The sequence below is a fragment of the Pungitius pungitius genome, chromosome 2 (assembly GCF_949316345.1).
Source record: "Pungitius pungitius chromosome 2, fPunPun2.1, whole genome shotgun sequence".
Taxonomy (NCBI): Eukaryota; Metazoa; Chordata; class Actinopteri; order Perciformes; family Gasterosteidae; genus Pungitius; species Pungitius pungitius.
The window spans coordinates 20,938,708-20,951,144 of NC_084901.1; the positions used below are offsets into that span (position 1 = coordinate 20,938,708).

The window sequence follows — 12,437 nt, forward strand, 5'->3', positions numbered from 1 at the left end:
TACTGGTGATACAAATCTCGGAGGTACTAATCTGATGGAGCAGTCATGGTACCTGTAGAGCGGCGCGTTCGGTTGCCCTTCAGGAAAGGCTATTCACGGAAAAAAATTAAAGTAACACACCGTTTTAACTACGGGTTCTTGTTTTCAAATATGAAGTGTTTAAAGGTCCAAAATAATCTTGATCAGTGTGCTTTTTACTAGCTGCTTTTCTTCACACCAGAGAAGGGCAGCATAGAGTTTACAAAGGATCGTGCTATTCCCTTCGTGACAAATTGTTACAACATATGCTGGAAAAAAAGCCCTTTAAAATGGCCTTGGAATTGTCAAGTTGGCTTGCTATCAGGACGTTCTCCCCAGGCTGACATTTAAGCTGCAGCCACAGAGTGCAGGCCTGCTCTAATTCAACGGTTTCACTTGTGACCCTAAAGGTTAATGTGGGGTTACAGGCAAAGCGGCAAAGTTATGCTGCGGGTCGCCATGAAAACAGAAGCGCTGATGGCCTCTGGGTAACAAGTCAAAAATAGCACAACTGGCAAAATCCCTTAGAGAACACAACTTTGAGTGTGAATTTTTAATATAATTTTAAGTGACATGGAGAAGCATATGTAAAGCACTTTATATTAGATTGTAACCGAGGGGTGACAAGTGATGGCAGGCCACCTCGCGTGACTGGTACCAAGCCTTACGGTGAGGGACTATATAATCCATGAGTTTTTTTTACCGACATGACCTTCAACATCTGTCTTAAATCCCACAGAGATCGCCCTCTCAGCTAAGGAGGAAAGAAAATGGAGCTATAGTGGAGAAGCAGACCTTTGTGTTACTCCTTTCCTCTGGACACTTTTGGACAAAAATAGGTCACAGGTGCCGTATGCAGGTCTACTGCCATCACAATAAATAAATCAAGCTTAACAACACCATACGGTGCATAGATATTTGTCATCAGATTTAATACATTGCCGTAAATGCGGCAACGACGTAGTACCTGACTCGATTGTTGCAGAACTTGGCGAACTGCGGCTGGTTGAGGTATATCAGTCGCGCATCTTCTTGATCGGCTAAGGACGTCTTCTCGGTCGAGTCCTCCGTCTTTTCGTATCCTGCAGGGTGAGAGAGACCAAAAAGACAAAAGTACGATGAAACTTTTCAACTTGTTGGAGTTGGAAAGTAGCTAAAAGGAAGTCTGTTAAAAAAAGAAGAAGCAAAAACTGTAGAGGTGACCTTGGAGCGTCATATGCCTTTCAAATATACTTTATTGCGAGCGTTGTATAATGTCTCATAGAAAAGACTTGGAGAGTATCAAATTTCATTTGAACAAAGGGCTGAGCGGTATGGCCAAAAACTCCTATCACGGTATTTTGTAAGATTCTTACAATACCATTCAGTGTATATGATGCACATGAATGTATTGTTTTATCATTGTATTAACCTCCCATCACTGAAGCCTCACAAAGGAGACATTTGCAATTCTCCTTATGAGAATTAAAAAAAGATCATTACACAGATCAAGAGCAATAATCTAAATCAAACAGCAGTGAAACGCACAAATTACGATCGTAAGGAGTTGGAAAGTGCTTTAGAAGAAATAGCAGTGGGATTGCCCAATGACCTGTTACTGACAATAGCACTCTCATCACCACCTCCGCATTCAAATGACCCGGTTGTATAATAAGGGAAAGGCCTGCTTTACGTTAAAGAGACGGACTAATGCTAATTAATATTCCCGCTTTTCGTCCGTTTCAGGAGACCAGCATCAGGAAAAAAAACCTGGCCAAAGCTGAATGTCTTGAAAATGAGTCTGTCAGAGAATTCACACAAGAGACGTTTCAGCTTCTGAAAACTTCCCGTCTAGAATGACATTCTGCTGGCATCAGCAGATATCTGAGGATCAGCCACAGAATAGCTGTCATATGGCTGCAACACACTACTGTAAATGGTCCAGATCGAAATGTACTTGTCCACATTGACACCGATACCAAGTGCATACATCCTTTAATCGAATGGTCTGCCTTCTTGACCTTTACAGAAAAATAAATGTTTAATTGCCGGAGGCCGCTATTCACTGCTGAAAGAAAAGAAATCGACAAACCCTCTCCTCGGGCGGTCAACTCTCTTTTTGTCCTCATCTTTGGAAGAGTCAGCACCGCTCTGCTCCCAGCAGGTTCAACAAAGTGGGATGGAGCCACACATCAAATGAGGGCCACGGGAGGCTCACAGATGCTGATATATGCAACACTCATACACAAACCTTTATTTTTTTTTTAATTTAAGAGGCATTTCAGCGTCTTACTTTGAGGTCTAAAACAGCAGCGGCGGGCCAACAACACGCCGCCTCTCCACGCTGGAGACAGCTGCTGCGTCATGAATAAAAGGATGTCTGGGGACGTTACTGGAATATGTGCAGCCTCTGGCTGGAAGCCGCTCACTGCAGTGCTGGACGGCAGAATGTAAACACACAAAAGGGTCTCTCTGTTGGGCAGAGAGTGACTCACAAACATGCACAAGGACTCTTCCAACCTGTAATAGAGTTAAACCGGTTCAACACATTTACACAAATGCTGGCTTCTTCAAAGCTCTTTTGATATTCCAAAATATATTAAATACCATTTTGGATATTCTTAAACCCATAAATATTGTACAGATAGACATTACTGTTTGAACGGAAAAAAACGCTTACGTTTGATTATTGTGACTTTAAAGTTATGGTTCTTGTTCAGGAAGTCATTTAGTCACTACCAATAGTGAAATGATCAGTTAACTTTTTTCAAGCAAAAACAGAAAAAATTGATATTTTACTTAGCAAAAATGATTTATTTATCAATTCCTCATCAATGACTGAATGCATTTAGACCATTGGTCAGAAACTTGAGACAAGCTTTGTGAAATTGTTCACAGCCTTGTCAACCACTTGAAGCAGAAATAACCGACACATTTGACAGCAATCAAATCAAGATCCCCGAGGCCGAGGTTCACACGTCCCTACCCCGGCGTTTTAATTTACACGTCTCGATTAGTGGCCACTAAGGTAGACCTCTTAAGTCAACAGTCCTCTGACTCTCGGGTTGCGTGCACGTGATCCGGTGGCTTGGGGCACGGCCTTCCCTACAGCATGCGGTAGTAAGTGGTGTTGGGAGTTATGGGCTCGGGGTAGGAATAGCATGGCTTCCTCAACTGCAGACAAATATTATATTATATATATATATATATTTTAAAAACAGGGGGGGGGGGGGGGAAACGGGCCATTCTGAGGCATGAAGGAAGGAGGAGCAAAGAGAGGGGAAGCCGGCTGCTCCAAACGTCGTCAACATCAACAACGGAAAAGACCACACGAGTCACGACGTCCTGTAACCGGAGCCCCGCACTGGAAACGCCTCAGCTGCAACCTGCCTCCGTCTGCCTTACACCTCATTTTCTTCCCCAAGTCGTGTCAAGAGGAAACAAAAGGCTGCCGCATTCTTCGAATCAAACTTGCACCGTAATCTGACCTTTTCTTCCCCCTCTGTCGTTCCTGCCTAACTTTCGCCGCTTTCCCTCTCCCGTTACACAAAGTCGGTTTCTTGAATTACAGGTGTTGTTATTTTAATGATCCACTTGGCTCCACGCGGAGGATTACCAGTGGAGTGACAGCCAAATCCCCCCCCCCCTTTGTCATCTACTGCTAAGTGTGTCTCCTTAGCCTGCGCCTGCAGCTCTAAAAATAACCGGCCCCCTGTAGTCATGTGGTTACTGGGGGTGGGGGGGCATGGGTAGGTTATCCCAGTCCTCTTATGCAAGATGTCAGATCAGCATAGGTGGCTTACTGGATTAGCGTAATGGCAAGAGGGTGTGTAGATCTAGGCAGTAGATGAAAGCATGATGCCTACTGCTGAAGGAGGGAAGTTTCCTGCCATGATGCCTGTGATTATCACTGCTTAAAAAAGGACCAATAAAAAGGCCCTTGTGCATGGTGTCCACAATGGGAACGCAAGTGTCCAAGACAAGCCGGAGGTTGGTCGTTTTACCCCTGTTCCTTCATCACAGCGTTTTCTGTACTCCGAGCCTCTTTTATCTGAGTTTTTTTTTTTCTTTTACGGATTTTCCCCAAAGAGCTCACCTGGTCACACTGGAAGACAGCTGGTTGGGAATGAGTAACAGCGCCGAGTAAAGGCGGGGTAAAGGACATTACTAAAAGACATGCTACATGTCACAGGTCTGAGGCTACAACAGTATTCGCATTGCAACAAAACTAAGTCCTTGCATTGAAGAAACCTTGACTATATTTTGCAATTTAAGTGTAGCAGAAATCCCGCAAGCATTATTGTGTCATTGCTGCAGCACCGGAAAACAACAGCCTGAGTTATGAGACAATCTGTATGGTCACAACCAATATAGTATCAATGTCACAGAAAGCCGCCATGGAACATAACATCGCAGGCTTGACGTGTGGAGAAAATCAGGACCATGATGATCCTCCTCTTTTGCAGCAGTTTAATACCCCCAGTGTTTTTTAAGGGATGGGCGACTCAAATGATAAAAAACGCAATGTCAAAGCGTGGCCGCGCCTCGCACCCCGAGGGGACCAAGCCGGCAAACAAACTAAGCTCAAAAACTAAATCTTTAGAAGCTTGGGCGATCAAGGAGCCGAGTGTCTGCAGTGACAAATGAAAACAGCGGGGCTGGCATAGCTGGTGACTGCAGCAGAAGGCTGGTGTGAAAGAGCGGGCCAGAGGAGGCGTGATTGATGTTGGGTCTCTGAGCTGCGAATGAGCCCTCGCAGCAGGAGCCCGCGTGCTGAGGGAGGCCAGGTGCTGCAATGCACCAGTTGCAGTTGGTGCTGCTACCGCTTTACTTACTTTGGCTCTCTCCTTTGACACCAGGGGGGGGGGTTTGTACACACAGTTGAAATTTTTTTTTTTTTAACTGCACACAACACGTGCTGTGGGATGATGTTCAATGGAGAAATGTTCTGTATTTGTATAGAATGCTGCTGTGGTTACAAACAAAAAGACGTAGTGTTGTATGGTTTCACGGCGCGATAAATACTGGTGTACCGTTACAACCCTTGTAAAGATCAGCATTAACAATACTTTTCTCAGATGTCTGAATGAATAAATAGTGCAAATGATGGGGAATTAAATGGACCAATGGTAACTGCCCATATTTGGCTCATACTGGACTAATAAATCACATCTTTCTGTTGAGAATTCATCGCAAAAACACACACATTTACATGTTTTTTAATGTCAAATTGGTTATCTAAACCAGTTGGTAGCAGAATTACCTAGAAGTCTTTGGACTAGTTGGAGACATCTACCTAATCACCAGGTTTCTCTTACAGCTACTATTCTTGCACACTTGATCCAATTAAAAGCGACATATTAAACACTTGAATTGGATTAGGAGAGGAAAGTAAAGCTACAGCCACAAAGCGGTCAGTTGGGCTTGAGGGGTGGGTAGAGAAACGCCGGGCTAGTAGTTCAATCCCACTATTTCAGAACACGGTATGATTTTACAGTAACACCTCATCGGTGCCGTTCCATGTCAAAATACACATGCCGTTACGGTTTGTGTCAAACCGGTTTGACACTCGCACGCGCCCTGACTGCGACGTTAACTCAATTAGGAAAAGCAGCACACAAGACCAACCCTGATGGGCCAACACCACGAGGCTGCGTGTGAGAGGTGAAGGTTTCCATAATGAAAATAGTCACTTGCCAGCTGCCCCTGTACTAGCATTAGCAGGATCCACCTCCATTAAACACAGCTCTTTTCTCTAGCTTCTAGCGCACAGTGTGCATAATGTACTCCGCGGCGAACACAGACACCCCGGTGGGAACTGCTCTTAATATTCCCCGGTGGACGCCAATTTCATTGACTGCGGGCGGGTCACGGCTCAACTACCCTGACATCAATAAAGGGAGCGCAGAATGGGACACTGGGCGGGGACTCACTGCCGAACACGACTTGATCGGTGTCAAGCATCAACAACGCGTTACATCTTAGCGACACTGGCCGGCTCTTTTAGAAGCCATGTCAGAGGCCCGGAAAGAGAAGAGAGAGAGAGAGAAAAGAGTCAGAAGGAGCCAAATAAAGCTCAGTAGAAGTACAGAGCGGAAGCACGCGGTTCTGGAGGGGGAAGCCTCCAGTGCAAGGATCAATGCCATCAAGTGTCGTAATGAGTTTGGACGTAGGCCAGATGTGAGGATTATTGCTTGTGTCAGCCAGCAGACAGACGGGTGGAACAATAGTCCCAAGGGGGCAAGTATTTTGGGGCCCAATGGGGTAAAAATAATAATTTAAAAAATAATTTCTCCATCTGAGGGTTGCAGGTTACAGAGACTCTGTGCAACCATCAAATGTGAACTAAAAAAATATAGATAATGTATAATATACATGTATTCATACATACTTCTCTTGAATCAGAGGTAATACTGGATTGGCCCAGAACTCTACTGTAACATAACTAATAACATCTTCGAGGATAAAACATTTGGGTGAGCTATTACTGATGCCACTTACTGTGCATCCAATGCCAAAGAACAATAATGACCCGTTTACTCAAGGGTGGGAGCGAGCACATTTATTAACAAATATTAGAAAATAAACGACCGACAAATTCATCAAAACTAAGCATGATGCATAGATTGTCACAGTAACTGATCTTTGTTCTCAAAGCAGATGAACTACAAATAGTTAAAGTCATGATATTTCTAGGATATTCGGGCTATTTATGTTTGACCTCAAACAAAGCCGTTAAAAACAATCTTCAGAGATATCACGTCACAAGCTGGCAGCATTTTACCAAATTTCTCGGTCACCTACTATTTCTGTGATTACACAGTGATGAGTCAGTTGGCTCCATGACTAAGCCTTGAGATTCTTCAGAGGCCATTGAGTGACTCACGGGGGCTATAACATCCATCTGGAGGCGATTCAAATTGCAAAAAAGCTTTTTGGTTTTCCAGAAATAGGTCCAGGCAGAGTCCAATCCAACTGTCAAGACACTGAACGAGCACTAATGAGCCTGGGAGAGTTGTAGGCTGCTCAATAAAGTGTAGATGAGGAGGCACGTGACCTGGCCACAACTCGGCTCCTGCCCGATCCACTCAATAATACCACGGGGGGGGCGGTGCCAGGCAGCTGGGGGGCAACTGACATTGATCCAACAAGAACAAATGAATGGCAGCCAAGCCAGAGTCAAGAGAAAATCTGCAACAGACAGACAGACTACAGATACAGGTAAGGTGTAATATGACCATTGGGGGGGGGGTAGTCAGTCTGCAGATTGTTCACCTTAACCCGAGGCTATCTACCATTGTTATCTGGGTCAAATTAGTTCCGAATCTCTGGGCTCTGGGCTTTTTCATCTGACTGAGCCTGATGTGCCATTCATTTCTGCTCATCACCAAAGAAAGATGCGCTCATGATTCATTTATGGCAGATAAAAATGTCAGCCACAGACTTATTCATGGTGCCAGGGACGAAACCATTAGCGAATTGAGAGGAAAGAGCCAGAGGGGGCAGAAAGATACCGCCCTCAATTTAAGCAACAGTCAAATCCATAAGTCGCTTATCAGATCAGGATGCTGTAACCGTCACTCAACAACAACAACCGCGCAGCTGCAGAGTTAATCCCCGCCCCGGCACCGTCTGGCTCCTCCGAGGCTCAGGCGGGCCAACGTGGGGTCCAGGGACAACACGGGCAGCTGGGGCTTGCTGTGCCGTCACAGGGAGGGATGGATTAGTTTAGCGAGGGATCTACGGGGTCAGAAGCCTTTGCACTGCGTGAGACGTCCTGAGTGGTAAAAGGGAAGGGCTTATGGCGTGCACGTCAAACACCTGAAACCGGCAGTCAGAAATCATGGATTGTGTTGTACCCTACATCAAGCTACTGCTCATTTTCTCACTTCAAATATACAGTTCTTTTAATAGACTTTTGCTCGACTGTTGGAGACATCTTCAGTAGTGCAGAGTAGAAAATGTAAATGAATCTATAAATGTAAAATCTATAACTCTACAACGGAAAATGAATAAGAAAAATGAGTTCAATCAATCCATCGTCTTCAAACAATTACGCTAGAAGGGAAATATAGATTCATATCATTATGAAGTCAGGACCAAAGCGGTGGCCTTGCTATTATACAGTTTATACAGCAAAACTCCTGTCTGACAAAAGCAATTTGAAGATGTCCACTTCAATGAAAATTGAGATTTTAGACTACATACTACATTTCAAACTAAATGGTACCAATATGCTGTAACCACTGCTGGACTCCAAGACCTTATATTATTTAACCATACAAGCTTGGTAGCCATATTAAAGTAAGTTTCGTTGCCTAATCTTGAACATCCCTTAACTACAGCGCTGGTTCTTCATTTGTTTCTTCTGTCAAACATGTCTAAACGTAATGGACTTCAATCATTTTTGAGGGTACAATGTGCAGCTGTACTTGGTAGGTAAGTCCACCTAAACTCCAGTTTCTTCAGTGATCTTCTATGACCTGCTGTCAATAATGTGTGAGCTTAACAAGAAGAAGAAGAAAGCTGGACCATTATCCAGAACAAGGGGAGGAAGTAACACTCCCTTTTTCAGCTCAGTAGAGGAAATAACAAACCAGACACCATTGAGCTTTACCATTGATTCAGGCTTCAGTCTACAACAGCATTAATGTGTTCAGACAGTATCTCTTAACTGGATCAACTACACTTCTGCCGTTGCTGCAGGAGCGCATGCACTTAAGGAGGAGACGTTATTGTCATCTAAAGAATATGACTCATTCGTGTCAAACCGTGCAGGCGAAGCGGCCAAGTGGGACATAAAGTTGAGACGTGAACAAGGTCATGAAGAGGAAGAGGCACCGATGGTCATGCTTCACTGTGGAGGGCCTGCCGACGCCTCTCCATCTGACCTTGTCATCCCGCCGTGATCATTTGGACTAACTCCTGATAGGAGGCTGGCTGCATTTTCAGGCTTCTCATATGTGCGTCACGTGGTCAAATACAGCCCGGGTTAAATTAAATTAATTAAAGCCACAGTACAAATGAATAAATATATTTAGTGGATACAGTTCAGGGCCCCTATGTGGCCAGTGTCTAATGTTGCTTCCATGAATTATTTGGTTTTTGGGAACAGAAAGTGAAAACTTTCGTTACTGTACATCGTTGTCATGAGCTGCTGACCAAGCTGAGGAGAATATAGAAGATTTACTTCCCTACATGCAATCTGATACTGAGGATCTCCTGCTGACCTGGGAATCAGAGGCTCTCATGAATTTCAGAGACCTGATTTTAAGAGTTTAAGGACTCTTAAGCCATTCAGGACATGAAGACTTTACAATAATTGAGTTCATGGCTGCAGAACTATCTCAGGTTTCCTTTTTTAGATTCTCAATATTTTTGCATACCGCTTTTGCAGACCACGTTGACATAGAGGAGAGGCCCGAGGGGGGGCGGACACAGGATTTTAGTGGCGTGTTGGGCTTTTGTGCCACATTATTAGCAGCCATTGATCCGCCCCGGCACATGGGCAGCACTCAATCCCCTCAGAAGGGAGCAGTCTATCCCTCCCCATCTCCAGCCATTTGTCTAGCCTTAACGTGGCTTATGTGCTAATAGGTGTCAAGCGCCTCGCCGCCTATCATAGCAAATTGTGTTGGGAGGATCGACGTCGAAAGAAGCTCAAACATTAAAACGCGCCGACGGCCGCTGGCGTCACCTGTACCCCGAGTGTCCTAGATGAGATTACTTTGGCTAAGCATCCTCGGCGCGGGCTGGCTGGCAGTGACGGCGGATGTTTCCACGGCGCAGCGGAGAAGAGTGACAAGGTGACGAGCGGCTCGTGGTGGGCGAGATCAGGGAGCGAGCGGCGTGCGCCGAGCTGACGGACGGCCCGCTGACGGATTAGGTGGTAAACCTGGCAGAGAGCTGCCCTTTCCAGATGGAAGTGTGCCTGATGCAGCGTGGTGATTAAAAAATAAAACTCAAGGGTAGGGGAGAGTGTTTAGGGCTCCCGTGGAAGCAGCCGGAAGAAATGTTGCGGAACAGTTCTCTGTTGTGACTGCAGGAGCCATTTTGGTCAACAGTTTTCTATAAAATATAATCTCATTTCATTTCCAGATAGTTGGAGCTCATACAGGTTTTTATTGTAGAGGTCCTAAGTATCAAAATCTTCATAACCCAATAACGGTCATTCAAGCAAATATTTCTATAAATATTGTTCACCCTGCAAAATGAATACGGGTTTACTTTCCACAGTATAGTGTGTTAATATTTAAAATAGTCATTTCCCAGTCTTAGCTATTTCCATGAAGGACCCATTTCAGAAATACTGTATACTGCACACTGCATCTTGCGATGACATCGCACCAGCAGTGAAGCTAAATCGGGCCATGGTGGATTGTCACAATGTTTAACGACAAAGTACAGATGAACACACACGAATGAACACGGACCAAAGACAACTTATGGAAGTTATGGAGCAACTTATCTAGCACATATACAGCAATAAGCTGAAGTGCTGCAATAACTTTGATCGAGAGCATGACATCAGATTACTTCGGACCAAGGCCAAAGAGGTCAGAGGTCAGGATGGGTCACAAATAAGTGATGGGAAGGGAATCTTAAGAAAAGGGAGGAAACCCCTAAGGAATGTGCATCTGCAGCCAGAAAAGGGCGTGGATGTGCCCAGCCTGACAGGTGAGGTCCTGGATGAACAAAGAGCGCCTCAACACCGAAAATCTATGAAGCAGCCTTCGGAGCATTAACATAAATCAAATCCCCTCGTCGAGCATTCAAATTATTAACGCCAGGGGATGTGGGGATTATGACTGCAGCACGGGATGATGAGACTTTCGAGGTGGATGGGAGGGGTGTACCAGTCTGGTTGGGTACCAGGTCAGCTGGGTCAGGTGCCCCCCCCCCCCCCCGTTATGATGTTAACGCCAAAGAAGCGGTTCATGCCAGGACACACGCAGCCAATGATGCGTTTGTCTGGGATCCCCCGTGCTGATAGATATCACGTTAGCTAGCTGGAGGGATGACAGCAGGCTCGCTTTATGGAGAAAGTTATTTTCTTGAAGTAGTTTTTTTTTCTTTTTTTTTTCTGACGACTCCTTGAGAGAAGTCCCCCCCCCCACCACCACCACCACCACCGGTGTTTCCTTGACCCCTGAAGGGGCACCACTTTCTCTATTCGCAGTCTTAGCTAGCAACTTTCCCTCCTGCTAACCTAACAGCGTTCAACCGGGTCGGCCCTGCTTTCGGTGACGAACATTTCTGCCACGCACGGAGCCAAGTGAAGAATTGTCTCTACGTACCCTCGGACCGGGTACGAAGATCCGACATCGTTCTCCGGACGGGCGGCATCTCTGCAAACAGAGAGCCGGGGCGACGGCACCTATCAGGCGGCCGTGCGTAGTTCCGCTCCCTGTGGCCGCCGCCGCTGCCGCTGCTTCTCCTTTTTCTTCTCAAACGTCAAAAAATTATGGAGGAAAAAAAAACGGCTGAAATTCAGCAGAAGCCACCTCTGTGGTGTGGACACTACTGCTGCGTGTTTACCGTCAGTGGGAAATACAGACGAGTTGGAACATTCATTGCCCGGTTGGTGACAGAAACACGTCCAGGAGCCCCCGGCTTCACGGATCCCGCGGCATCCCGCCTCACACGTCAGATTATAACGCGGATAGACGTCTTCGGCGTAGCAGGAGTGGACATGGATTTGCTAGAAACTGACGTGAAGGGGGGACGGCGCCGTTTCCCCATTAGGGACCGTACCACGTTCGCCCGAAGGAGGAGGGGTGTGCGTGGGCATAATCATTCTCATTTCACTGCGGCGAGGTAATATATGTCGGGAAAACGACTATGAAAACGATTATCTTCGAGGAAATGATGAAAGACAAAGTGCTGGATGGTGAATAGAGGCGGCGTAAGTAATGCTTACGACAAGGATATTAAAAGGACAAGGATTTAAAATTGGCGCAGAAGTGGTTCGTTGGCGTGAACACCCCCCCGCCCCCTCTCTGCAGTAGATGTTGTTCAAAACTTGGGGACATAACAATAGTACCCTGGGTAGTAGTTGGCTTATCACAAATGTGTCTTGTTCTTCTTTGAAACGTGTTTATTTATGTAATTGCTCTGTAGGCTCAAACATTCAAATGTAATATAGAATGTTCACACACATGTATGTCACAATATATGGCATTAATTTCACTTACATTGCTTTCTTTATATAACGATACGATTAGCAATACAAAAAAACACCAATGCATTTATATATTGAAATATATTATTATTATATTTCAACAGTATCGCTGAATTACATTTATAATAGACTAAAACATCATTTTTTGTTAAAGTCCTAAAGTCCTTCAGAAATCAAGTAAAATACACATTTAAAAAACGTAGTCAAGGTATAAAATACCAGTAAAATTAATGTCCCACCTCTGACCAGGCAGATAGCC

At 45.2% G+C, this 12,437-nt stretch overlaps 1 protein-coding gene across 2 annotated transcripts in view; it reads right to left on the minus strand.

Moving 5' to 3' along the window:
* atp8a1 (ATPase phospholipid transporting 8A1) overlaps positions 1 to 11,886 on the minus strand; it is an 82,026-nt gene extending 70,140 nt beyond the window's left edge. Inside the window, exons 1-2 of one of the 2 annotated variants that reach the window (XM_037459637.2) lie at positions 11,295 to 11,886; positions 986 to 1,100 (exon numbers count right to left, since the gene is read on the minus strand). In XM_037459637.2, the coding sequence (XP_037315534.1) occupies positions 986 to 1,100; positions 11,295 to 11,343 (164 nt within the window). In that variant the 5' untranslated portion in view covers positions 11,344 to 11,886. The remainder of the gene's footprint in view (positions 1 to 985; positions 1,101 to 11,294) is intronic. The other variant, XM_037459639.2, reaches the window with a different exon arrangement.
* Between the last annotated feature and the right edge of the window lie 551 nt (positions 11,887 to 12,437).